The sequence below is a fragment of the Trypanosoma melophagium genome (genome assembly GCF_022059095.1).
Source record: "Trypanosoma melophagium isolate St. Kilda chromosome Unknown ctg16segment0, whole genome shotgun sequence".
Lineage (NCBI taxonomy): Eukaryota > Euglenozoa > Kinetoplastea > Trypanosomatida > Trypanosomatidae > Trypanosoma > Trypanosoma melophagium.
In genome coordinates this window covers 187,174-214,117 of record NW_027125144.1, presented here as the reverse complement: position 1 = coordinate 214,117, position 26,944 = coordinate 187,174, and the positions used below count along the sequence as shown (strand labels likewise).

The following is a 26,944-nucleotide window of genomic DNA, read 5'->3' as shown; positions in this document are numbered from 1 at the left end:
CTTTTTACTTTTTTCCCCTGTTTCTCCCACCTTTTTCTCTTCTTACCTGCACTTTCTCGGTCTGCTCGAACCAATACCCTCCAAACGCCACGAGCACACTCTTAAGTTAACGCAAGAAATAGAATTTTAAAGAAGAAAGAAAGAAAGAAAGAAACAGATAAATAGATAATTAGAAAATATTGTTATTATTACAATATACGAGAAATAAACAGAGAAGTTTTTGTTATTCTTCGTCTTCTTCTTGTTGTTGTTTTTTCTTTGTTCATGTGACTCGTGTGGGTGGGCTCTACTTCTTTCTTTTTTTCTTTCTTCTTATCCTTGATTCATATATTTGTCAAAAACTCCGCCAAAGAGATAATAGTAATAATGATAATAATAATAATAATAATAATAATAATAATAATAATAATAATAATAATAATAATAATAATAATAATAATAATAGTAGTAATAGTAGTAATAGTAGTAGTAGTAGTAGTAGTAGTAGTAATAATAACACGAATCACCACATAGTGAAAGACGCGTTCTCTTTATTTTTCCCCATGCAAATTGCAGTTAACCTACCAGTAGAAATCTTTCTTTCCTTTTTTTTCTTTTCTTGTACTTTCCTCTCCTTATGATGATACAATGTATACACGTGTACATATGTATGCATGAATGTGTATATACATGCGAATACACAGAGAGGAAGAATCGAAGGAAATACAATAATAGTTTAAGTGAAGGAAAAAGAAAAGAAGAGAAAAGAAAAAAAAGAAAAATAGAGAAGAATTTAATGATAATAATAATAATAAAGACTGCGAATGGAGCAGTACCATTGTATTCGTTGCTGTTGCTACAAAGGGAAAGAAGAAATCTCCATGAAGCAAATACATACACATACACACACACAAATAGAAAGAGAAAAAAAGAAAAAGTGAGAAAAGGAAGAAAAAGCGTATGTGTAAGAGGGATAGATAGATAGAAAATAAAAGAAAATGAAAGAGAAAAAAAAAGTAGAAGGAAGTCGAGACAGAGAGATCGAGAGAGAAAAAGAGGAGGGAGGGGCAAAGAAAAAACAAAAAGAGGAAAGGAAAAGAAATCAAAAAAAAAAATCGAGTGTAAATGAGATGCGCACGAGATGGGAATATTGCTCACCACTAGCAGCAGCACCTTCTTCCGGTACTTGTAAACGACAAATAGAAAACAGAAAGCGGAAAGAAGTAAAAAAGAGAACAAAGAAAAAATGCAGTAGCTACAAAAGAAAAAAAGAAATGTAACAAAAAAAGAAGGAAGACGGGTCGCTAAAATGGAACAAAAATTTTAAAAAGCAACACGTCAAATATATATATATATATATATATATATATATATATATACTTCAAGGGCAGGTTTAAAATACGTGCTCGGGAAAAACAAGAAAAAAAAAGAGAGAAAACTAAAAACAAAAAGAAAAGCAGCAGAAACAAAACAAAAAAATTCAAGGGTTATGGCACCTCCAAAACCATTTTTTTTTTTTTTTTACTTAGTTGGGCGGTTTTATTCTTTTTCCTCTTTTTCTTGTTCTTACCTCGTACAAACCCCCCATTTTTTTTTTTTTTTTCTTGTTCCTTCTTTGCTATTCAAGAACAAAGGGAGGAAAATTAACGCAACGGAATATTTTACAAGAAGAAACCAAATTTTAAAAAAAGACGGAATTTATGGTGGCATAATAATTACCCTATTGAATTCTCTGTCACACTTTGAGATTTCATTTCACTTTTTTTTTGTCTTATGGATGCCCCCTTGACTATGTTTTCTTTCCCGTCTCACATTATTTCTGTGCGTATAAACGAGTGATTTTCTTTTTCTTATTATTATTATTATTTTCGTCTTTTTGCCTCTCCTAATTCAATCCTTTTCATACATTCTCTCTCCCTCTTTTTTTCGACTTTTTCTTTACTTTCATTTTTTTGCTTGTTTCTTTGCTTGCTTGCGCTGAGAGTTTTATATTATTACTCAATTTTTGTGTTATCCGTTTTCTTTTTTTTTTTCGTTTTCATTGACTCGTTGTTCTTGTTTTTGTTTTTTGTTTTTTGTGTGTTTGATTACTTCCATGGGCCGCATATCCGAGTATTGATTTCGTTCCTTGTCCCTTCATTGCATGTGGAGTGAAATATGAACGCACTCCTTTCTTTACAAAGACATGAAAATGATAAAAGAGATGATGACCATATCATCAGTAATAATAATAATAATAATAATAATAATAATAATAATAATAATAATATGATAAAAATAAAAATAACAGAGGAAATCTCATACTCCTCTCACTCTATCTTTTTTTCCCCAACTCACTCATTTTCTCTCCCTCTCGTCATTACCACCCCTCTAGTAGTATTCCTCAACTCCCCTTCTTCTCGCCCTCTCTTTTTTTTCATTTCCTTTATTTTTCTCTCTTTTTTGTTTTTCTTGACTCGCTCTTCTTCTCCTCTCCTTTTTTCCTCACCACTACCCATCTCCCCTCTCTCACCACACATTTCTTGCGATTCCTCTTCGCCTTCTCCCTCTTCTCTCTTCTTCTTCATATTCCGCCTCATATTCATCATCTCCAATACAGGCCTGTCACTCCCCCCACACCCACCACCACGCTATGTGGGAATACGCGCCAAGGTGAAGAGGGCTGTAGTCGCGGTCATACGCACCAGCGTGAAGGCGGCCCCGCGGTAGAGCCCCAGCGGCCCCTCCGTTCGCACAATATGCCGCAGACAGTGCACGCTGGACGGGTACCGCAGATCCTCCTCCGTCGCCGCAATCATCACCCGCCGCCGGACCGTGTCGACGGGGTGGAGGCACAAAGTGGAGAGCGCCGAGACGGTGAGGCCGGTGGCGACTTGTGCGGCGATCGTCGCGGGGCCGCTGGTGGGCGTCTCGGGCGGCACAAACGGGCCGAGAAGGCCGAGCAGCAGATTGTGCACCGACTGGTAGACGAGGCTGCCCATCACGTAGAGCCCGAGGCCCTTATAGAGCAGATGCGGGAACTCATTCAGCACAGGGTGGGCAAAGAAGGTCATGCTGTTGCGGTACTCATACGAGGCCCCGCGGAAGGGCTTCAGATCCACGGCCAGGCGGAATCGGGCAAACTCGAGTGGGTACGACACCATAGAGGCGGCTAACGCACCGGAGATGATGGCCGCGTAGGAGGCGGTGGTGTAGCCCAACACCGTGGTGTGTGGAAAAAGGTTAAATACAAAGGATTGTGTTGGGAGTCCAATAAAGATCTGCGCAATGGTAATGGGAAGTAGCGAGACAACCTGAATCATATTCCCACGCCAGAAACTACGGTAGCCTTCAACAGCAGCAAGATGACGAGCGCAGTGCCATGGCCCACGAAAGGTTCCCTCTAATGTTCCTAACCGCTGCAACTCCTTCTGGCACTGCAGGATGAACTTTACACGGTCAAGTGGGGCTATTATAGTGCGGCCTATAGTCTTTCCAAGCCAAAGCAAATGAATATCTTCAATGGAGACGTAATACTCGTCTGGTACTAAAGTAGAACCTGCAGCAGCGGCTGCAGTAGCATCACTAACCAATTCATCATCTACGAGCCTCCCCTCCTGTGACGTATCGGAAGAACTAGTATTCCCCATACGATTTGTCTCACTAAAACAAAACGACAACGACCAAAAAAAATACAAAAAAAATCCAAAAAGCTCTCCCTTATTCCTTTTTGTTGCTTTTTTTTTTGTTGTTTTTTTTTTTTACTGTCCCACCGTCTCTTTTCTTCTTTTTCGGTTTATCGATCAACCACTTCTTTTTCAGATTGCTTTTTTGTTGTTGTTGTTGTTGTTCTCCTCCAAAACAGACAGCCACACACAGCTTCACTTAATCAAAGAAACACACACGCACAGCACTACTGGGTTCCTCAATTGTTGTTCCTGCTCTCGTTGATGTTTTTTTTTTATTGTTGATGTTGTTATTGTTATTGTTGTCGCGTTTACCCTATTAACCCGTAGTCGATAACGAGAAAGCCTATTTGACGTTCTGTGTACACACACGTGCACACAAAGGTAGAGAAAAGAAAAAAGATAAAGAGTAAAAACTCAGAAAAAAAAATAGAACAATAGTTCTACTTCCTTTTTTTCTTTAGTCTTTCTTTTTCTTTGCTATACTGTGCGTGTGTATAGGTGTCTATGAGTGACCGTGTACAAGAGGAAAGTTGATGAAACAAGTGCAGAACAAATGCGTGGAAGCGAAACACCACAAATAGGAGCAGAAACACGAAACCAGAAGGTAAAGATAAAAAGGGTAGAGCAGTACAAGAGCACCAACACTCACACCGGCGCCGTGCGCCTTTAAGTACCACTCTTTCTTTTGCTTGTTTTTTTTTTTCCTTTTTCTTAATTTGTTTGCTTTTCCCTTTTTGCTATGTGCACTTTTCTTGTTGCTCTTTCTCTCGTCCCTGGCGGTTCTCTACCTACAGAGAAGAAGACAACTACAGAGAGAAAGATATAAAAGAGAAAGGAAAGGATTTTAAAACAAAAAATAAAAAAGTAAAGCGTTTCAAAATCACCATAAATAGTTCAGAAAGAGAACCAAGACCGAGGCATAATGCAGAGAAAAGGAAAAAAATAATATCAATTTTGAACAGGTACAGCAATAGCTCCATTTTGATATACACAATTCTACAGATGTAACAATATTATATATAAAATATAATATAATATTAATATAATATATCCACAATAGATACACAACGCGGTTGATCCACTAGTCGATTGTTGAATTTATGTATAGCATCCCGACACCTCGGTAATGAACTTCAGATCCCGCCGAAAAAAAACACCTTCCTCTGGACGAAAGAGCACAAGAAAGCAAATAGTTAACGAAAACACCAAATCAAAAAGAAACCTCTACACACAACAAGTGTATAGAAACATAAGCAACTTTAGCAAAATGAAAACGCAAGTCCTGAAGATAGAGACAGGTAAATGCAGCCTATATATATATATATATATATTCGGATGGTCAATCTGTGTTATTCAAATATAAAGAGCAGGGCAACGCTACAAGATGAGCTTGTAGCAAGAGATAAAAAAAAATGCTTGAAAATAATACGTGTACAGCCAAACAAAAAAAAAGGAGAGCACATACCAAGACAAGCAGAAGAAGTCAAAATCAGTCAACCAAAAAAAAACATACTAACATGTCGTCCTTAAACTCATTTGGAGAAAAGAAATCGACGACGGTGAAGAAGAAAAAAACCTCCTTATTGTTTTTGTTTTTTCTTTTTTTGCTTAGCTCATGGGTGCCGCTTCTTATAGATTAGTACAAAAACCAACACTACTACTGTTAGAATGCATATACCCAGAAGCGATAAGAAGCATCGGTCCCCAGCCATCTGCCGATAGAACCACTTCAAATCACGTGCTGCTCGATCAAGTTGTCCTTGTAAATCCTCTAGCTCTTCATCAACGTGGTACATCTGCTCTGTCTGCCTTCGCAACGTTGTCAGTGTATCTCTACCAGTTTCCTCCGTCACATGCTGCAGTCTTTCGGCCCGCTCCAGTGACATCAGTGCGTCCTTCTGCATATTAACCGCCGCTTGTAAAACCTCCTTGGATTCTCGAAACCCTGCTCCAGTAGCCCCACCAACTCCCATCAGTTCCTCCTCTTTCCGTTCTGTATATGTCTTTGGTTGAGGAGATAGTCGTTGTGGGTAAATCTGCCGTTTCATCTCCGCATCAAGGGCGCGGACCTTTTCATCCGCATCACGACAAATTCCTTCATATAATGTGCGTGTAGCGGGATCCTGTGTCCGCCGCACCTCTGCACGTAGTATACTCACCTTACTACGAGCATCTCGCATAAATGGCCGCGCCGCCATCTCTGCTGACTTCTTCTCTTGAATCGCATCAGCAAGAACAACTGCCTCCGTCGCCTTAGAGAGCGCCTCCAGTGCCGCACGGACATCATCTGCTAATCCAGCGAGCACACTAGTCATATTCTACTAACTTATACGAAAAGTCTTCTCTTTTCCTTTATTGTATACTGTTCAAGTTTTTTTTTTTTTTTTTGTTATCCCCTCGATGGGATGTTTAGATGTTACTCCTCTTCCCCTTTCTCAAGCTAATTTGATGTTAGTTCCCCGCCTTTCTTTACGCTCCCCACCCCCCTTTCTCGTTGATATTGAGAAGCACACACCACTCCTAGGGTAGGCAAAGGAGGTAGTGGGGAAAGCTACCGCAGAGAAAAGGGGTGCTTACGTAAACCACACATAAGAAAAATCACAGCAAAGAAGAAAAAGAAAAAGTATTACTCCACTATTAAACTCAAATACCATTATTAAGAGCCTGAAAAGAAAGAAAAAAAAATCCTCATCTCGCATTGCTCCACACTGGATGCAGTTAATTTTTCTTTTTAAAAAATGAGAAAAGCAAGACGTGAGATGGAAAGAAAACAACGGAAATGACTTATGCCACAACAGCAGCAGCGTCCTTTCCAGCGTTGCGGCCACGCTTCTTGCGAAGCTCAGCGCGGGAGCGCAGTGAGAGCTGCAGACCTCCCCACTGGCGACGAATAACATCACTGCGGGCCAGGAAGCGTGCGTTCACGGAGCGGATCAGATTCTTCAGAGCCGCCTCATCCTCTGCGTTCACGTCAGTTATCGCCACACAGGTTGCCGTCTTCTGGCCAATTGCGTCGCCAAGGCGTGCCTTGTCCTTCACAATAGCGTATGGGATCTTGTTGGCACGGCAGAGAGTGGGCATCCACAGCACCAGCTCGATGGGGTCCACGTTGTTGGCAATCACCACAAGGCGAGCAGTCTTCTTCTCAATGGTGCGAGTCACCTCCTGAAGTCCAGAGACAACGCTGAGTGGGGCCTTTGTCGAGACAGTCTTCTTGGGGTTCTTCTTCTTCTCCTCCGCCACTCTCGACAGGCGCCCCTTGCGGGCCTTGCGGGTCTCAGGAGCGTACTTCTTCACCAGCTTCAGCAGCTCGTTGCGGCTGGAGCGGTCAAGCACCCGTGTGAACTGGTGAAGCGCCGGGGGCACCTTCAGGCGGCGCTGCAGCACACGCTTCTTGCGCTGCATCGTCACAAACGTGGGCCACCGCATGAAGCGCGAGAGATCGCGGGCGTATGGGACATCGTGGCCAACACCGAAGTTCTTTGGGCGCGCCACAAAAGGTGAGGGCGCCGTGGCCTTCTCCTTCTTGTATGGGGCAGCCGCCTTCCCGGCGGGCTTCGTGGCCTTCTTCACTTCCTTGCCTGGCATCTTTCTTCACTCCGCTGTAAACAGTTAAGCAATGTCAGAAGGAAAAAAAAAACGTAAAAACAAAAAGTGGGAAGGAAAATGAAAATACCGAATCGTATAGCGATACAGAAGCAAAGGTGACCATTGTTATTGTCAGATGAAGATATCAAAAAAAGAGTAATAATAAAAATAAACTTCTCAAGAGAATTAAAATAAATCACGAAAATAGAAAAAGAGCGCATGAAAACTCTTCAAAGGTACAAAGTCCTTATGCCACAACAGCAGCAGCGTCCTTTCCAGCGTTGCGGCCACGCTTCTTGCGAAGCTCAGCGCGGGAGCGCAGTGAGAGCTGCAGACCTCCCCACTGGCGACGAATAACATCACTGCGGGCCAGGAAGCGTGCGTTCACGGAGCGGATCAGATTCTTCAGAGCCGCCTCATCCTCTGCGTTCACGTCAGTTATCGCCACACAGGTTGCCGTCTTCTGGCCAATTGCGTCGCCAAGGCGTGCCTTGTCCTTCACAATAGCGTATGGGATCTTGTTGGCACGGCAGAGAGTGGGCATCCACAGCACCAGCTCGATGGGGTCCACGTTGTTGGCAATCACCACAAGGCGAGCAGTCTTCTTCTCAATGGTGCGAGTCACCTCCTGAAGTCCAGAGACAACGCTGAGTGGGGCCTTTGTCGAGACAGTCTTCTTGGGGTTCTTCTTCTTCTCCTCCGCCACTCTCGACAGGCGCCCCTTGCGGGCCTTGCGGGTCTCAGGAGCGTACTTCTTCACCAGCTTCAGCAGCTCGTTGCGGCTGGAGCGGTCAAGCACCCGTGTGAACTGGTGAAGCGCCGGGGGCACCTTCAGGCGGCGCTGCAGCACACGCTTCTTGCGCTGCATCGTCACAAACGTGGGCCACCGCATGAAGCGCGAGAGATCGCGGGCGTATGGGACATCGTGGCCAACACCGAAGTTCTTTGGGCGCGCCACAAAAGGTGAGGGCGCCGTGGCCTTCTCCTTCTTGTATGGGGCAGCCGCCTTCCCGGCGGGCTTCGTGGCCTTCTTCACTTCCTTGCCTGGCATCTTTCTTCACTCCGCTGTAAACAGTTAAGCAATGTCAGAAGGAAAAAAAAAACGTAAAAACAAAAAGTGGGAAGGAAAATGAAAATACCGAATCGTATAGCGATACAGAAGCAAAGGTGACCATTGTTATTGTCAGATGAAGATATCAAAAAAAAGAGTAATAATAAAAATAAACTTCTCAAGAGAATTAAAATAAATCACGAAAATAGAAAAAGAGCGCATGAAAACTCTTCAAAGGTACAAAGTCCTTATGCCACAACAGCAGCAGCGTCCTTTCCAGCGTTGCGGCCACGCTTCTTGCGAAGCTCAGCGCGGGAGCGCAGTGAGAGCTGCAGACCTCCCCACTGGCGACGAATAACATCACTGCGGGCCAGGAAGCGTGCGTTCACGGAGCGGATCAGATTCTTCAGAGCCGCCTCATCCTCTGCGTTCACGTCAGTTATCGCCACACAGGTTGCCGTCTTCTGGCCAATTGCGTCGCCAAGGCGTGCCTTGTCCTTCACAATAGCGTATGGGATCTTGTTGGCACGGCAGAGAGTGGGCATCCACAGCACCAGCTCGATGGGGTCCACGTTGTTGGCAATCACCACAAGGCGAGCAGTCTTCTTCTCAATGGTGCGAGTCACCTCCTGAAGTCCAGAGACAACGCTGAGTGGGGCCTTTGTCGAGACAGTCTTCTTGGGGTTCTTCTTCTTCTCCTCCGCCACTCTCGACAGGCGCCCCTTGCGGGCCTTGCGGGTCTCAGGAGCGTACTTCTTCACCAGCTTCAGCAGCTCGTTGCGGCTGGAGCGGTCAAGCACCCGTGTGAACTGGTGAAGCGCCGGGGGCACCTTCAGGCGGCGCTGCAGCACACGCTTCTTGCGCTGCATCGTCACAAACGTGGGCCACCGCATGAAGCGCGAGAGATCGCGGGCGTATGGGACATCGTGGCCAACACCGAAGTTCTTTGGGCGCGCCACAAAAGGTGAGGGCGCCGTGGCCTTCTCCTTCTTGTATGGGGCAGCCGCCTTCCCGGCGGGCTTCGTGGCCTTCTTCACTTCCTTGCCTGGCATCGTAATATGCGCTACAAACAGTATGAGGGGTAAAATGGAGAGTGATGGTTTAAAGAAAGAAAAAAAGAAAAACAGGAAATTTGAAAAGAAGAAAAAGGAAAAACGATGCGATTCAATTTTAAGAAAAAAAATCTAGGTTTATTCCAATAAAAAAGAGTACTTTGAGGAGGGAAGCTATTCCCAATGGAAAGTTGTACAATAAAGCAATAAGAAATCCCCTCCATTTCCCTTTCTTTTTGTCTTTTCAGAACCGCATTTGTCAGAGTCGCCCCTCCCCCACTTCTTCTTATCCGAATAATATATCCGATTTCCCTTTCCTGCTGTCCGAGTAATTCTTGCTGGTTTCGCTCTTCCTGATCGTCTCTCTTTTTCTTGTACTCTTTCCCCTCTCTCACCCGTCAAGGATCTCTATTCGTCTTTTTGTTTGCTGTAACGGCAGAAAGAAATCCCATTTCGCTTTCCTCGTTTTATGAATTCCCCTGCTGTTTGTAAAAACTCTAAAATAAGGTTTCCACAAAAACGCCACCATATCAAGTAAATTAATGTTAAATAGTGGTACCAGAGATTCATGAGGGAAAGAGAGGAGAGGAGTCAGGTAGAACTTGCTCGTCTTGAATGCGTGTTATTATACTTGTGATTATAAACTGTATTGGCTGATACCAGACGCAGACTACGATTTTCAAATAATGGTGTTCCACTATCACTACTAGCACCAACACCACTAGAGTGAAGATACTTTTTTTCAACATCTCTTTCTATTTTTCGCTTTTCTCGTTCCAAAAAGTAGTGAAAAATACGTCTAAAAGTTGATTGCTCATCTTTCCCATCACCATAATTGCTATCATCATAGTCATAATTAGATTCATCACTGTCACTAAAGTTCACTGGTGCTGACATTTTAATATCATTATCGTTAGTACGCATTTTGCTACCACCTTTCCCTTTGTGTTTGTAATGCGTCCAAGAAAAGGAGGGGGTACTGGATGATGGAATGCTTGATCCACTGTAAAGGGCTCCATCTTTTTCACTGTATGAGAACTTGTATTTTGCCTCTCTGTAAGCCTTATTTCGCCGTTGCAATTCAGCTCGAATATGTTGTTCTTCTTGTTGTTTCTCAGGATGAAAGAAAAAAAGTTCTTGTGTATTGATGTTCATGAAGCGTACCACCCCGGCGGTAGTACGATATAGAACCCAGCCATCTGGAATAGGGTCTACAAGAAGCATTTCTTCCACCATAACTAGAAGATCATCATCGCGAGGGGAACGAATACCCAGACTGCGACGAAACTCCTCAATATCTAACACTGAAAGTGTTGTATCATCTTCACCGCTATTACCTTTTTTCTTCTTGCTATTGTTATTACTATTGCTGATGTCGCTGTTATCATTGTTATTGTTGCCATCCTCGTTCTGGTTGTTGTTGTTGTTGTTGCTCACATTACTGGGGCTGTTTTCATTTTCATCATCGTCATCATCATCATCTTCCACGAGAGTAAAAGAGCTACATGGGGCTGGAATACCATTATTTAAATGTCCTAATGTTCTATACTTTCGCTCTGCTCTTCTTCGTGCGGTGCGGCGCCACTTTGCAATAAAGAGACGCAGACGCATTGTCGCAATATACGTAGTAATGCAGGCCCCCACACTTACAAAGGAAAGCCAATATGGTACAGCGTGCAGAAGTGCACGGCCTGCATCTGAAAGTGTCTCCGCCGCGTAGAGATCACTTTTAAACTCCTGCAGCGACACCACAGACAAAGATGATGTCATTTTTTTTTTTAAGGGGAGGATAAAAATGAAAACTATGAGAAGGAAAACAGAATCCGTGATTGAGGGAATGTCCGGGGTGTCACAGAAACGCGCTCACACTCAACTAGAAAAAAAAGGAAGAGAAAGTGAATGGGGAGGAGGAAAAAGGGAGAGAGAAATAGAATAATAATAATAATAATAATAATAATAATAATAATAAGGCAAAAAAACGAAAGAAGTCTGTACGTCTCTAGTTCCCCTCAAAAAGTAAAAGAGGAGTAAGAGATAGAGAATAAAAAAAAAAGGTCATTACGGCGAAACGAGACGAATATAATCCTCTGTAAGGAGTAAAGAAACAATCAAATAAGAATGCAAAGAAAACACAAAAAAAAACGAAATGAAAAAGAAAGAAAAAACGCATCAAGTCCAATAAAGAAAAACTTGCTATTGTACATATTATAAGTATTTTTATGTGCCAACGCTCGAAATTGCACATGAAGCATACAAGCCCTTATGAAAGTGTAACGAAATAACCAGAACTATCATTTAACAGAGATACTGGTGTCTCCCCTGCAGCTTTTATTGAGTCCATCAATGCTGATGCTCCATCACCTATCACGGATTGTCGCCCTAGTAGTGATGAAGTACGCCGGCTTCGCAGATCACTATCTCCCATCAAAACAGCACAAAATGGTAGTTCAAAGAGAAAACGCCACTCTGGTGTTTCTGATTGTAATGTTGTCTCTGGTTTAGCACAAAGCACTGGAAGCGCACATGATGGTTGCATTTCCAACACATTAGGGAGGAGTTTATCACTCATATCTGTTAAAAATATAATACTGGGTTTACTTGTTCCTGCCGCTTTGTATGGAGTAGGCCACCGTTCATTCGTTCGTACCTCCCAGAGCAAATCATTTAACTCTCCTGCGTTATCATTTTCAGGCATTTTTTGAAATCGAATAGCAATTACAACATCATCTTCATTCTCTACTGAATGGAGTTCCTTTCGCCATGGAAGGTCAGGCTTTTTCCAGTTTGTACGAGACAATATTTCATTTTCTAATGATATCGAAAGTGCTGCACCAGAAAGAATAATATCATCATGAAGAAGGTTACATCGTCGTAACATTACCAATATCATTTCAACACGACTAAACGGGTCAACCTTTCGATTTATAGCTTGTGCTAAAAATGTATACAAAAATAATTTTGGATGTTGTAGTGCGGGCAACCATACAGTTAAAGGTTCTCCAGGAATCCAACAAGCAAGTTGAGTCATAGTATCTCGTAGGCGCGAAGATAAGGCAGTATGTCCTGCTTTATTTAATGCTGTAACCTTATCACGATAGTGCTCTATTTCCCATAAGAATATCAATTCTATCGTTTCTCCAATTGGAGAAAATACGATAGAAGCGTCATCTTTGGTTGGAGTATTATCAGCAGCATCCACCCCAGAAGGATCAGAAAGAGATAGATTTAACGTATTCTTACTTGCAGGGTCTTCTGCGACATTACCTTCCCTTGCTTTCAAAGCCTCTTTTAGTAAAGGATTTCCATAAAGAAGATTATGTAAAAAGGTATGCAATCGTTCACGATACGCCTCTACAACACCCTCATCTGTACAAAGTCCAAGAAAATCATCATTAGACTGTCGAAGTTCTGTTGATAGTGCCGCTCCTGATAATCCAGCTCTTATAGCCTCATCAATGGTAGCATTACAACTCATTGGTAATGTATCATCTGTGACATTTGAAAAAGATCGGTGTCGAAGTACTTCTGAAAAGGGTAATTGATACCGTATCGTACTCATACGTGCTGAATAGATTCCATACGCTATCTTTGTATATAAACCCCCAACACGGTCTGATTGTTGTCGTAAGAGAGAAAAATTATCCACCACATCGGCAACCGACATTCTTTGACCCATTTGAATTGAAAGGCGATGTGATCGATTACGATTATGTGTCAGTTGTGGTAATCCACCCTTGTTTCGATCACTCCGAAGTAGCATAGCCAGCAGACGGAGAATAAGGGTTAGATCATCGTAGTCCACCGCCGTTTGGTAAATATCAGAAAGAACATCATCAAAGCCATCTGTTTCCCAAAGAGCTCGTAATATACTTTCTCCGCCAAGAAGACCAACATAAGATTCAATAACGTTTGATAGGGTAGCAGTTGACAGTGTACGAAGACTTTGTTTTCTAGAAATACTACTTTTCCTTTCTCCAGTATAGAATATATTGGTAACTCCATCCAATTTAAGTGACATACCTTCTCGTTTCCATGGTAAATAAACTGTATCATCTTCAAGTAAAGAAAATAGGTGAATTCTTGGAAAAGAGGTCTCTGGTATTAAGGTAAGACACCACCTTTGAAGCATATGAATACAATTTTTATGTTTATTCCTTGATGAACTCTTCATTGCACAGCATAGAATTACTGAGGAACGAGATTGATTTCCATTTCTTATATGACCCCATACCCCGTAAGAACAACAACGTGAAATTTGTCTTGCTAAATGTTGAGTGAAAACTTCTTCTTCAGAGGGATTAATAGGAGGTATAACCATAGCAATAATACAATGTCCACGTCCTTGGTTAACAGGTCGTGTACAAAAAGATTCTGCCATTTTTTCCATAACTTCATCTATTTCTTTTATAGAACTCATACGACAGAATCGATAAGATAACTTATCAATATTGGTTAGTCGTTTAAGATACTTTATCGCACTATAAATATTTCCAGATGGTACATAAAATGGAACACAGGATTTTAAACCAATCGTAATACATTCCTCAATAGAGTAAACCGTTGCAGGGGTATTACCCACATAATCATATATCATCATTACTTCATCCTCTCCCTCGTGATTTTGTTCTTTTACGGCGAACATAAATGCATCATAAAAGTGTGAAGCAATCAATTCACATTTTGTGTAATTTAGACTCATCCAATTAATAAAGAAACTTCTTAAAAGTCCTTCAGCTCCACCTCCAATTTCTCCTTCTAAAAATCCACGGGTATCCATTGCATCAGCCTCAGATGCACTATCACGTCTTGTTATACTGTTAAGTAATGAATCGGATGATGCTGAATATAATTTATATATATATTCTTTATCAATAATGTTACCATTCCTATTAAGTAAGGAATCCAATACAACATATTGTTCATGATTGTGTAATAGTGTTGAAGCAGAGTACAGTTCTCCTCGTAGGTTAAAGAAAATTTCACAATCATTTACTACACTAGAAAGGACATACCAAGCAAACGTTCCACGCAATTCATGTGGCCAACCACAAGCCAGAAACTGTATCGTTCTTTCAATAAAATTAACAGTTACAAAAAATTCTCTGTGAAGATCTGGAAGAGCCTCAAGTGTACTAGGAGATATACGCCATTGGAATGCTCTAGATAAAGTTGTGGCACTTGTTATAAGTGGTTCAAGTCTACGTGCATCCCAGTTTCTACCAAGAATTTTCATTTCAATCACTCTTATTGCCTTTTCTACAGAACCCAGAGCTTGTAAAAATGATCGCCATGATTTTTCTACTACTCGAAACATATTTTGTCGTTGTGCTGAAAGTTGTAAAACGGCTGTTTGTTGTGTATTTAAATCTCCAATAAGTATATCCAGTTGCTCCAATTCACCTCCCCTGTTACCCGCTAATTGATCAATTTCCCTACAGAACATCTCATACACGTCATATAGGTTATTTCGAAACGTCCGGAGAGCCGTTGTGTGAACCTTTGACATTCCAAAAATATCATTAAGTTCTGTATTATTGTTAGATCCCGGACTCAATAAAAAGGCAGCATGCATACGATTATTTACATCTTGAGTGGTATAAAAATTCGTCACCGCAATAAATCGTGAAGCCGCATAATCGACATCATTACAAGGAACAATTGCAGAAGAGACACCAATAAGGTAAAAAGATGGTTTAACTTCTATATTTTTTCCAAATAAAGAACATTGTACAGGTTTTTTGTGAATCATCGCTTCTCGTAATTTTGAACAGAGTTGGAGCAGGATATAGAACTTTTCTAGCATAAAAGAAACAGAAGCATCGCAAATTAATAATCCTGTACCATCCTTTGCTGCTTCTAATACACTATCCGCAATATTATTATCAAGTGCTGATACAACCATACAATCTCCACACATAAATTTAAGACAATTTTTAATAAGCCTTTCGAACACTGGAGTTACACCACCAAAAAAAGGCCAATGGAAGTAAACGCGTCCTAATAATCCACCCAAACATAATCTTCCTTGTTGAAAAAAACGTTCTACAAGTGTGATATCAAGAATTTCAGATATACTTGGAAATAAACTAAATAGTACCGGATCGTTTAAATCTATTGGTGTTGTGATTCCCCATGAACCAAGTAATAACTGAAGTTGACGAAGACATTTTCTTTGATCCTCTTCTGAAAGCATGCCAAATAATGCGTGTTGAGCAGCAATTATAATCACAATACCCTCTCCTTTTTCATAACCCAATTCACTCGTTTTTGTACCATCCAAAGAATGAAAAGGGTTAAACCTATCTACCAGATCCAAAAGTTGAACAATTCCAGCTTGACGTCTATTTATATCTTCAATAGTAGCATCCAAGTATCCACATCGTTGTTTTAAACATGTTACTTCACTATGGGCATCATTCATCTTTTTTTGGGCCTTATCCGCCCGCTCTTGTGCCAGTTCAACTTTACTTCGGATATTAGAATATTTGAGGCGTAATTTATTCAAACGAATTTGTTTCTCTCGCGCTTCTTCCCCAACACGAGTGGCCTCCATAAGAGCTGTAATGTATTCCAGAATTAAATTAGCTAAAGGTGATAATTCGCCATAACGTACTTCACGTAGGGATGAATGAAAGGGTGATAGTGTTTCGTAGGTAAAATTACTAGGTGATACAGCAACTAATCGTACAATAAATTTTGGAGCAGTTATGATTGATTTTCCAAATTCCCATGTTTCCTTTGGAGTTCCAATATGCAGTTCCTCTCCAAGTATCTTACATAAAGCTTTTACAAATAGTGTTCCTTTAGGTAAAGGAGGTGTAGCACCAAATTGTTTAATTTGTGAAATTTTTGTGGAAATAAGACGTGAGGCAGCAGTGTTTAACATTGCAGCAGCATGGCCAGTCATAGATTGTACATTTTCTTCTTCTTTTACAATAAGTTCTTCTATTCCTTTTGCCTCTTCTCGAAGACGATCGGCTATTTTTTGATAACGCAATGACCGTTTTTCTTCTTTTGTGGCACAAATATTTAAAAATTCCACATTTTTAAGAATAGATTCCCTTTCTGTTTTTGCATTGTTTAGACTAGTTTCATATTTCTTTTTTTTATCTGCAATTATATTAGGTAAATCCGTTACATGTTGTGATTGAGCAGCGTGACGACGAACTTTCCTCCAATAGTAACGAAGACGTTGAGCTTGAAATCCAAATTCTACTAAGTGTTCTATATGGATATTAACGTGTACTTTCATAGCATCAAAAATATCACACAGGATATTTGGAAAAGGTCTTCCAAAAAAATCCATTGGATATGGTGAGATATCAAATTCACTACTGTTTTTCTCAGATAATTTATCAGTATCTGCATATACTACCGATTTATTTTCTTCCTCACTTTGAAACAATACATTCATAAGTTCCTTCACCATATTTGATGTGTGTAGTTCAATAGGTAAAACGGTTGCAAATAAAGGAAGTTCTCTTTCTAAGCGTTTTAATTCTTCATAATTTAATACGTGTATCACAGTACTTAAGCGTGTACAGATGCGTTGTCGAAGTTCATTTTGCTCTGGTAATGTTAGGCGAGCAGAGCCACGACGAATCGCTCGTCTCCCATGCAAAAGTACAACCTGTTCTTCAAATGTAAAAAGATTATCTACATTACCTCCTCGTATAATAGCATCTAAACAAGCCATAGGCCATCTAAGGTTTAACAAAGTATTAGGTACGAATAGTACCGTTCTACTATCATTTCTACACGCACATTGTAAAATCTCAACAAGATCACTTTTAAAATTCTCTCTGGCATTAACATCAGTGTAATTATCACGAAGAAAAGCTACAAAACACTGCACTCCATTTCCCCACACAGACAAAGCTCGATCAATACCAGTATTATAGGGTCCGATAAGGGCAACATGCGTTTGTTGTTGTCGTAGACATTGATGAAGGGTGTAAATCAGTCGGGTCATCCAATTGAATGCATAAACCGTTTTTGCAAGTCGCGGAGTTGTTGCTACTCCTGTTGTTTCTGTTCCTGTTACTGTTCCTACTGTTTTTCTTCTTGTCAATGCTGATGTTGCGGTTTCGGCGGCTGTCGTTATACGTGACTTTCGTTTTTGTCCGTTTAAGGGTGCAACAATAATGCTGAGAGTGTAATTACGAAGAAATGGATCTTCAACTCCACTAGAAGCCACTAAAGTGTCATATAAACGTATCCAATCCTGGACTTTAGTTGTCGTACAAGGAGGTAATTCATTAATATCATATACTTCCAATGGTGTTTCATCGTGGACATTGTCAAATGAAAAAGAATCAGAGTTTAGACAATTTTTAAGCGTTACATCAGCAGTTTCTTTTAACTCTTTTCGCCATTGTTTCAGTTTATCCTCGTCAGTATTAATAATGGCCACATAAAGTTCTTGTACTGAGATGTAGATATTCTTTAAGGCTGTAGTATCATCTAAAGAACTACTAAGAAAACGTATTGATCGATCTGATACCTTTAAATATAAATCTTTATACGAGAGATGGAGCTCACCACTCTTCTCAACACCTAATAAATGATTATCACGAGAGTTCTTATTTATTACTTCCTTCTCATTTTCATCATCCTGCACCTCCCTATCTACATCTTTCTTTTCCTTACCTCGAGACATCAGACGTAGTACGGCAGACTGAGCAGATGCAAGAAATAGAGGCACCTCTTTTAAAATATTCGCTGCTCGCCGTGTCGAACAAATCAATTCAAAAAGATTTTGTACTCCATCTATTAACTCAGAATCCTCAAGATCAGGTAATCCAAGTCGTATCACAGCATTTTCTTCATTTGTTTCATATGATGAAATAGGTGTAGTAACACCCACGCAGATAAGATCGGTAACAGGAACATAACCAAAAGATGGTAAACACATAGCAGAAAAACGATCAATAAATGAAAAAAGAGTCATAAATTGTGAAAATTTGGCCTCTACAGGAAGATGTACATCATCGACGCATAGTACCAATTTTTGACCAACTGAAGGGCCATAAATTTTAGATTGACGCAGTGACATATTCTGGAAAAGTGATTCCTGTACTTCAACAACTTTACATTCCTCATTATTGTATACCATTTGATGAGCCCATTGTTTATTACTTTGTATATGATGCAGAATAGTTGTTTTACCTTGGTCTTTATTACCAACAAGAAGGATTGGCTGTCCTGCATTCACTAGATACTCCAAGAATGTTAACGTCATCTTACGTGAGGGAAAAGAAAAAAACTGTGACCAGGCACGATTATTAATATTCAAATCAGAAACCTCTTGAGCCCACAATGTGGGAAATCCAGCTTCTGCTGCAGCACTACCAAATTTTCTCCATCCAGCAGGTGTAGCAATGTAAAATAATAGATCATTTTCCATTGGTGGAAGTACATCTTCTGTAAATCCAATATCTTTCGCCACTCGATTTAGTTTTGTCTGAACTTTTTCTAGAGATGTACGTAGTATCATACGTTCTTCCCCTTGCAAACGTAATCCAAGTGTCCAGCAAGTCGCAAATACAGCACATTGTAGCGCAAAAGCCTGTTCACTTAGCCATTCCTCACGATTTCCACACTGTGATAGAGCATATACATACCATCGCTTATAAAATTTAGAACAACGGGAAGCCACAGCAAATCGATTTTCGTATGGAATAGTTAATGAATTATATGCTAAACGGGCATCAAGGATAGAATCCATCAAAATTGAGATAGCAGAATAGGCAATACTAGCATAATAATTGGGGGTAGTTTGAAGAATTTCTTTTAAAAATGATTTCCAACCAGAAGATTCTGGTAAAGCAAAAACAGCAAAATCAGTGACTATACGAGGGTTAGCAGAATCTAGGAAAGGTGTTACCGTAATTAGACGTGTGTTAGGCCCTTTTACATAATCTGGTCCTGAGTAAGAACGTATCCTTACAAACGCAGAAGTATCAAAGACAATAGATGGATTTAATAGATTTGCATTTTCGATAATAATAGTATGTTTTACTATTGGATCCCATTTTTTTGCTAAGGAACTAAGAAGCCCTGGTTGGGAAGCATTTCCATAGATTTCTGCAGAAGAAATAAGACGGAAAGGTAACACAATATGATGTGTATCACCATTCCATTCCTTCCATAGTCTCATTTTTCCAGAATAGGCTGGTCCAACAAGAATAACATTTAAATTAAAAGTCATAAAGTTAGTGAATCTCCTTAAAAGAATATCAAAACTTGATTCTGCCATAACCTGTTCTAGTGCATCATCCCAAAAATCCTGAGAAATATTAAACGTTTGTATCATATTCCATTCTAAGAGTTTTTTAAATTTATTATTAATTTGAATTACCTCCAAAAATTGGCGTAAAAATGACATGCAAAGATGTTCTTCCAATCTTCCTGTCTGACAATCACCAACGTCTTGCATCACAGGAATAAATCTTTTAATGGTAAAAATAATTGGTGATAGTTCCATAAATTGAAGGTACACGATTGCCAATTTTTTACCAACTGTCATCCATCGTGAAAATCCAAGTGCTTGAAGAGTTCCTTGTGCAAGAACTGTAAGATCCATAGGCAATAGGTAAATAGGCCTAAAAGCGAGTGAAAGAGAAGTTGGAATTTCATCTAGCGTATGTGTAGTAAAAGCAACTTGGAAACAAGGATTTCTCCTTACATTTATGCTGACTCCGTTAGATTCAAAATTTATTCTAACATCTTCTTCAGAAATTTCCTTCTCAGACTGACATACCTCCTCAATAGTTTTAATAAGTTTAGTCAAAGGTACAACAAGATTCATATCGAGAAGTTCTACGTCTTTTAAACAAAATACAGCACCAACGCTTAGAGCCCCACGCACTCCACGTGCAACTCCATCCAAAGTAAAAGAAGAATTACATTGGAGACACCACCAAAAACGACCCAAATACTGAGCGAAATATTCCAGAGTACAAGTTTTATTTGATTCATCAACAAACAGAGGAAATGAAGAGGCCGCCAATGTAATAAAAACAGAATATAATCCATTTTTAACATATTCAGGAGTTAGTAATGGAACAGAATAATTTCCAAGAAATTCCATACCGTAGGGAAGTCGAAAACCCAATGATTGAACTATAATTTTATCGTTCTCTATAAGAGTTTCCACCATCGCTGTTTTATCAAGTTCACTCAGCGTTTGAATGCCTGATTTAATAATCAATTGAACTTCTTGTTTAAAATATAAGATAATGGTTATAGCACTTGAAATAATATGTCGCTCACCATGTTCCAAATCTCCATTAATTAAACGCACATACTCTTCTGCAATATCTTTTAAGCGTTTTAAATAGGCATTAATTCCTAAACCACCAGAAATGGAAATAGCTTCACGCAAATCTCGGTTATGAATAACACGAAGGGCAACATCAATAAATTGTACACATGATCCACGCAACCAAGTCATTGGATCCAAATGATAATGACTTTCAATAGTAGTTTCTAATTCATGAAAGAATGAAGATCGTAACGTTTTCTCAAATGTATTCATCCATCGTTCAATAGGAACAGGTGACAAAGAAATTGAATTTTCTGCTTTAAGTATTGCACCATCGGCTGTTAAAAATGCTGTAACTGCGTTACCTTCAATCCTAATATCACATACACGATCATACATTTTTGAAAGTAACCGCGTTAATGTTGTAGTATTAAGTACTGAAAGAAAAGAATTCATCTCAGTATCACTAAGAAAATAAAACCGTGGAAAAGCTTCTCTTTTTGCCTCAAATAAACCTGTTATAGCTTTTCGCATATCACTCAATATTGTACATGCCAAAGAAAGTTGTTCTTGTATATTTTCTTGCATCATAGCAGTAAAAAGTGTATACTGAGGTTTTTGTAAAGTAGTAGATAAAACAGTAAAAATACCACTTAATGATCCTACTTTTTCATGTAAAAATTTCCATTCTCGTGAACCCATTGCAGGTGTTTCACCCTCATCTATTGATTCAAGAGTTATACCAAAACGTAAATTTTCAATCCAATCTTCTTCAAGTTCTTTCCAATTTAACAATATTCCACGCATTTTCTCTACAGCGGCCTCCCATTCGTTAATTGAATTAACTACATATTGGCTCAAAGAAACATGTTGACGTAAAACTCTTAACTCAGTTAAAAAATATTCTAATTTGGAATATATAGAATCTCTACATAAAGGAGATAAAACAAAAACATCTTTAGTTCCTTCAAGTGGTTCAAATACAAAACGTGTCTTTTTAGCTTCACTTTTCATTCGTTCCAAAGAAGTTTCAGTATTAAAATCAATAAGGGCAGGATCTACTACACGCTTCAACTCATCAAGATGATTTTGAAGTCCAGCTTCAAGTAAAAATTGCAAAGTTATGCTTGAATCTATAGATGTATTTTCGTTTGATTGAAGATTAAGTAAACGTGCAATTTCCTTCCAATGATTTTTTCGAAGACCAGGAGTTGTGATACACAAAAGAACACCTTCTAAAGATTCAAATTCACTTAATACTTGTTCCTGTTGACGACCAAGTCTTACTAACCCTGGATATGCTCGAAGATTACGTGTTGAAGAATGTAGAAGTCGTCGACACTGTTGAACATTTTCAATCATCTTAGGAGCATCAAGATTATTAACAGGATTTTTATAATAATCCCTAACGGCAGTAGAATCAAAAACAGAACCCCAAAATTGTTCCAACACTTCAAATTCATTTAAAAGAGGAAAAAAATCATTAAAAGAATCAACTTCTTCAATCTCTAAACATTTCTCACAATACGAAATATATTCAATTGCTTCAAGAACTTGATTTACAATAACACGTAGCTCTTCACAAGTTTGAGCAGCTATATCAGAAACATCCAAATTAAAAAAGCTTAGAAGTTCATCCACACCATCATGTATAGTTTTTACCTGATTACGAGTACTATTTCGAAATTCACTTAATTTTTCTTCTAAAAAAGGTTTGCTTTTAATGCATATTTCCTCACCTTTCGAAACTAAAATCCTTAATTCATTGGGACAACGCATAAGTTCCATTGCTGTAGCGTAGAGTTGAGTATCTATGGGTATTCGAAGATTTTCTAAGCAATTAAACCATTTAATAACTCTTTTACAATCATTCATTTCAACTTCTTTCGAGAGAGAGTCAGTATCTTTAATGGCATGAATTAATTCTTCTAATTCTTTTACAGTTTGAGGCTCTTTTTTTAATCTTTCATTATTGCAACGACATTTTTTTACTGAAGTAGTCAAATAAGAAAAAAGATCTTTTCGAATTGATGTTAAATAATTTTCAATATAACGAGACCATTGTTCTATATACCATTTTTTAACTTCAATACAGTTAATAGCGATACAACCACAATATACAATATCTGGGGAAACCTTGGCTATACTTTCGACTCCATCATGAAGCAAACGAATCTGTGATTCAATAGTTGTCTCTTTAGCACGAGTAAAACAAGTTCCAGAAATTGCTGGTAATGTTGAAAACCCTGCATATCGTGTTCTTAAATCTTCAATTACAGATCCTGCTGCATCAAGACATCCTATTAATACTGTTTTCATAGATAATTCTGATGCATCAAAAGAATTTAATGATTGTCTTTCAAAATCAAGTGTTCGCATAATAACCGCTTCAGGAGTTGGAAGAGAATTTGCACTATCAAGTAATTCATCTAAAAGATCTGCAATTCCAAAACGAAGTTGAGCAAAAGAAGGTGAACAAGGCAATCCAGTTCCACCTACAGTAAGAGATACTTCAAGTACAGGTATTTTACGCGCTTTTGCAGGAGATATAATATGTTCTCCATTAACCATAAAAAATTTAACCAAATCTTCAACTGCCTCTAAAATAAGTGATCTGATTTTGTTTACAAGAAAAACACGTGTAGCCAGAAAAATACGTTTCAAATCATTCTCCTTCAAAGTTTCTATATTCAATGATAGAAATTTCTTAGAACCACGAATGCGATCAAATAATATACATTCTAGCTGAGTATAAAACTCAATTCTAATTCGAGTAAAAGCAGCTCTCATTGAACATAATAACTGAGCAAGAAAAACATTAGCATCTGTTTTCCAACTTGTAGTTGTTGTATCAAATACAACAAGCCTATCAAACCGATTTACCCATAATTCTTGAAGTCCCGTAAAAAAATGATGAGTTTTTTCACTCCATGGTAATGAAATATTTAGAGAAGAAATTGATGATTTATAGGGTAAAACTCTACCAAAACCAGCTTCACCACTAGATATCCCTCCTTTATAATAAGATAATTGACTATCTTCTGATTCACTCAAACATAAAGGTGATACAATTTGACGAAAAAGCGAATTCTTATTCATATAATAATATATACCATAACAACAAGCCCTAACATAAACTCTTTTAATTTCGGCAATAACATCTTCGATAATATGTTTATACTCTGGAGATGTACCTTGAGTAGCTAAAATAACTATACGTCTAAGACTTTCGTTATCGAGACGTAAAAAACCCTCCGCGGGTTTTTCATACAAATCAATAAGTAGTGAAGTACGTAGATCCTTATCAGATTGTGATATTATTATTCCAGGTTGTTCGCAAGTTTCAATAGGTATCCTCACAGTATGTTGCTTAAAATTAGATTCTGAATATCGAAAAGGTGCAACTTTCCCATCAAATCGAAATGATCCCGCATACGGAGAATAATGAGATCCAATTCTTCCACTAGGCGATGAAAAATTGCACTGGCATAGACAAATAGCATCGAAAAATTCACTTTCCTGAAAATGAGGAAGGTAAACCAACTTTGTCTGACCTGTGTAGTCGGGTGAAAAACCAAAAAAGCTAAATTCAAAGGTAACACCATACTCTATATCTGAGGCAACACGAAAAAATGGTTTTGGAATCCCATCTAAAAAAAAAGATATGACCTTCTCGAAACGGAGAGCCACCCCGTTCTCACACTGCAAACTCATTATACTATTGTGTTTTTTATGAATTTTAATTCTCGGGATATACAAAAAAGGGAAGAAAAAAAAAAGAGAAGAAAATATTTAAGCACCTCCGACACCACTTACCTTATATATATATATATATCGGAGCACATCTGGAGCCTTAAAAAAAAAGAAATTGAAGACTGAATTTATGAATCCCTGAGTTTCTTGAAATCAAATCGATGCTCTGCACATTGTTTTAGTTGATCAGTTACAAACTGCAACCACGCGAGTTGTGTGACTCCCTCTTCACAGTGGTGGGCACTTATTCGTTTCAACTCGTATTCATAATCCTCCATCATATTGCATATTCGGTTCCTCATAAGCATACCACGGCAAGTGTAAACGATACCATAAAGAACAATACCCATACTAATAGCTGGTGGCAGCGGTCTGGCATAATACATGCTATTTTTAAAAATATGCCGCGGGCCCCAAAACTTAAATACTAGCATTGCGCTTACTGTTGAAAATGTCACGCATCCAATAAAGTAATGCCAAGCTCGACCTTGGTGTCGGGCCAGTTTTTCTACACGTTCGGCAACATGACGCCTCTGGGCGCGACTCACCTCAGCAACATAATTGGAAAACTCCCGTTCATGATATGATGGCATTGCCTATCGAAAAGTCGCGGCAAAAAAAAAAATAAGAATTATCTAAACCTTGCTTCCCTCTTAATAAATAAAATAAAAATAGAAGAAACAAAATTAAAATAAAATTTTCGTGTAAAAACCAATCTTTTCCCTGAGAACATAAATGCTTCCCAATATTTTTTCCCCTCTACCATTGTTTTCCCAATAAGTAAACAGAACCGACGAAATGAAAGTGCTGAAAAGCCCTTTTTAACCCGCCCCCGCTCGGGGGCAGAGAGGGTGGGTTTTTCAGAAAACTTACTTTTGGCAGACTGTAGAGAAGAGAAAATGATAACAAAATATATAAGCGCAAGGCTCGATGATTCTTTTCGCAAGCTATCAAAAGAAAAGAAATACCACCGCACCCACGGCTACAAACACCGAGAAAGAACAAACGGACCCGGGAAACAGAAATAAAGGATCGAGCACGGAATACCGAAAAAAACAAAAAGAAAATAAATACCAACCCCCCACCCCTCGCGCACACCAAGAAACCGACCGACACAAGCAAAGGAAAGAACACGAAAAAAAAAACACAAAAGGATGAAAAAAAAAGCCGAAGTCCCTCCCCCGCCCTCTCCCCGCTTCTCGGGGCCGCCGGGGGTCGCGGGGTCGGTTTGTTTTGCGGGCCCCTTGCGCCCTGAGGCCGGGGAAGGCAAGCCGCTTCACCCGAAGGCCAGAAGCGGCGGGAGAGGGCGGGGGAGGGACTTCGGCTTTTTTTTGTTTTGTTTTTTTTTTATTCGTTCCTTTGTTGCTGGCTGGCCGCCACGTTTGTTTCTGGCCCCTCCCGCGGCGTTTTCCCCCATTCCCGTTTTTTTTTTCCCCTTGTTGTTTTTAGCCTTCGTTAGAAGAAAACGCTCCGAAATTGCGGAAACAAAAAAAAAAGAAAACCAGAAACCACCCCAAAGCCAAAAATAGTAAAGGAAAAATAGATGAACCAGATGCCACCGATTCCGCCCGCAAGGCGGCAGCGCCGTCCGTTTATAACTTCTTTTTTGGGTGAAGTTTTTCCTTTTTTATCGGGCAGAGATTTGCTTGTCTGCGCGCTTGTGTCACGGTATTGGCGGGAAGAAGCTGACGCAATCTCACTCTGGAGGACTTTGCTCACATCCAACCCTGTCACGAGATCGTATGCCTTCCTAGCCCCTTCACTTCCGGATATGAAAAGAATGGTTTTGCAAGGAATACTGGATGTTTCGTTGCAACAACCAAATCAAAGAAACGGGGGGTTTACTTCGCAGAGAGTATGTCTTGATCAATTGGAAACTACATTGGAAAATGGAGAAAGGACTTCTTCTCAAAGTCGTTTGGAAGAGAATTTTTCTATGCCGACATTCTCATCCCAAATTCCATTAGCACGATTAGTACACCCAATAATGCCCACATCAACTTTACCTGAAACTGTAAATGATACAACAATTAAAAACTCAGAAATATTGCTAAAGTCAATGGAAACCTTTCAAAGGCGCACACTTCGCGTAAAGGAAGGGGTTGAAACTACTGGAGATCGTATTAAGATTATTTTTCAAGAGTTGCCAAATATGGAAATCTTACGTTTTCATCGAGAATGCTTAAAAGAGTGGACAGAACTAAGGAGTTTTGAAGAACTTATTGTAACCTTGTTTTGCTTAAATATAGAAGATGTGACATTGAGAGGAATATTTCGCTCCTTTGCACATATTGAAATGGCAAATCTACGCAACATTGGTTCGTCTGACCATCTACAGTGGTGTCGCTTTAAAAGGGCTTTACCCGTAGATGATAATTACTATGATTACATGGATTGTTTATATTTACTCGGTCCAGGAAAACAAAGCAATGTAAAAATTACATCTCGAGAAGAATCTGAAGGAAGAGAAAGACTTCAGAAATTCCAGGTCTTGCGTAACACTGTTCGTGGTATTATCAATTTAAGCAGTGATGATGAGCGGAAATTTAGTTGGGATGTCCTTTTAGAGCAATTGGAATTTAAATAG

At 39.4% G+C, this 26,944-nt stretch overlaps 9 protein-coding genes across 9 annotated transcripts; 1 reads left to right on the top strand and 8 right to left on the bottom strand.

The window, feature by feature from the left end:
* Positions 1–2,609: 2,609 nt before the first annotated feature.
* On the bottom strand, positions 2,610–3,608 carry LSM04_006213 (Mitochondrial substrate/solute carrier; the record flags this gene model as incomplete). Its single annotated transcript, XM_067337514.1, has 1 exon — positions 2,610–3,608. One exon carries the CDS (start codon positions 3,606–3,608, stop codon positions 2,610–2,612), a length of 999 nt encoding a protein of 332 aa, XP_067193567.1.
* Positions 3,609–5,260: 1,652 nt separating this feature from the next.
* On the bottom strand, positions 5,261–5,962 carry LSM04_003234 (uncharacterized protein; the record flags this gene model as incomplete). Its single annotated transcript, XM_067337513.1, has 1 exon — positions 5,261–5,962. The coding sequence occupies one exon, from the start codon at positions 5,960–5,962 to the stop codon at positions 5,261–5,263; it is 702 nt and encodes a 233-aa protein (XP_067193511.1).
* Positions 5,963–6,431: 469 nt separating this feature from the next.
* On the bottom strand, positions 6,432–7,235 carry LSM04_008000 (Ribosomal protein L7Ae/L30e/S12e/Gadd45; the record flags this gene model as incomplete). Its single annotated transcript, XM_067337512.1, has 1 exon — positions 6,432–7,235. The coding sequence occupies one exon, from the start codon at positions 7,233–7,235 to the stop codon at positions 6,432–6,434; it is 804 nt and encodes a 267-aa protein (XP_067193603.1).
* A 247-nt stretch (positions 7,236–7,482) lies between these two features.
* On the bottom strand, positions 7,483–8,286 carry LSM04_006142 (Ribosomal protein L7Ae/L30e/S12e/Gadd45; the record flags this gene model as incomplete). The annotated part of the gene is made up of 1 exon (XM_067337511.1): positions 7,483–8,286. The coding sequence occupies one exon, from the start codon at positions 8,284–8,286 to the stop codon at positions 7,483–7,485; it is 804 nt and encodes a 267-aa protein (XP_067193565.1).
* A 248-nt stretch (positions 8,287–8,534) lies between these two features.
* On the bottom strand, positions 8,535–9,338 carry LSM04_007990 (Ribosomal protein L7Ae/L30e/S12e/Gadd45; the record flags this gene model as incomplete). The annotated part of the gene is made up of 1 exon (XM_067337510.1): positions 8,535–9,338. The coding sequence occupies one exon, from the start codon at positions 9,336–9,338 to the stop codon at positions 8,535–8,537; it is 804 nt and encodes a 267-aa protein (XP_067193602.1).
* Positions 9,339–9,929: 591 nt separating this feature from the next.
* On the bottom strand, positions 9,930–11,108 carry LSM04_001151 (uncharacterized protein; the record flags this gene model as incomplete). The annotated part of the gene is made up of 1 exon (XM_067337509.1): positions 9,930–11,108. The coding sequence occupies one exon, from the start codon at positions 11,106–11,108 to the stop codon at positions 9,930–9,932; it is 1,179 nt and encodes a 392-aa protein (XP_067193468.1).
* A 490-nt stretch (positions 11,109–11,598) lies between these two features.
* Positions 11,599–24,318, bottom strand: LSM04_002487 (Dynein heavy chain; the record flags this gene model as incomplete). The annotated part of the gene is made up of 1 exon (XM_067337507.1): positions 11,599–24,318. One exon carries the CDS (start codon positions 24,316–24,318, stop codon positions 11,599–11,601), a length of 12,720 nt encoding a protein of 4,239 aa, XP_067193498.1.
* Positions 24,319–24,485: 167 nt separating this feature from the next.
* Positions 24,486–24,950, bottom strand: LSM04_006449 (uncharacterized protein; the record flags this gene model as incomplete). Its single annotated transcript, XM_067337506.1, has 1 exon — positions 24,486–24,950. One exon carries the CDS (start codon positions 24,948–24,950, stop codon positions 24,486–24,488), a length of 465 nt encoding a protein of 154 aa, XP_067193570.1.
* A 950-nt stretch (positions 24,951–25,900) lies between these two features.
* On the top strand, positions 25,901–26,944 carry LSM04_001705 (F-box domain; the record flags this gene model as incomplete). The annotated part of the gene is made up of 1 exon (XM_067337505.1): positions 25,901–26,944. The coding sequence occupies one exon, from the start codon at positions 25,901–25,903 to the stop codon at positions 26,942–26,944; it is 1,044 nt and encodes a 347-aa protein (XP_067193480.1).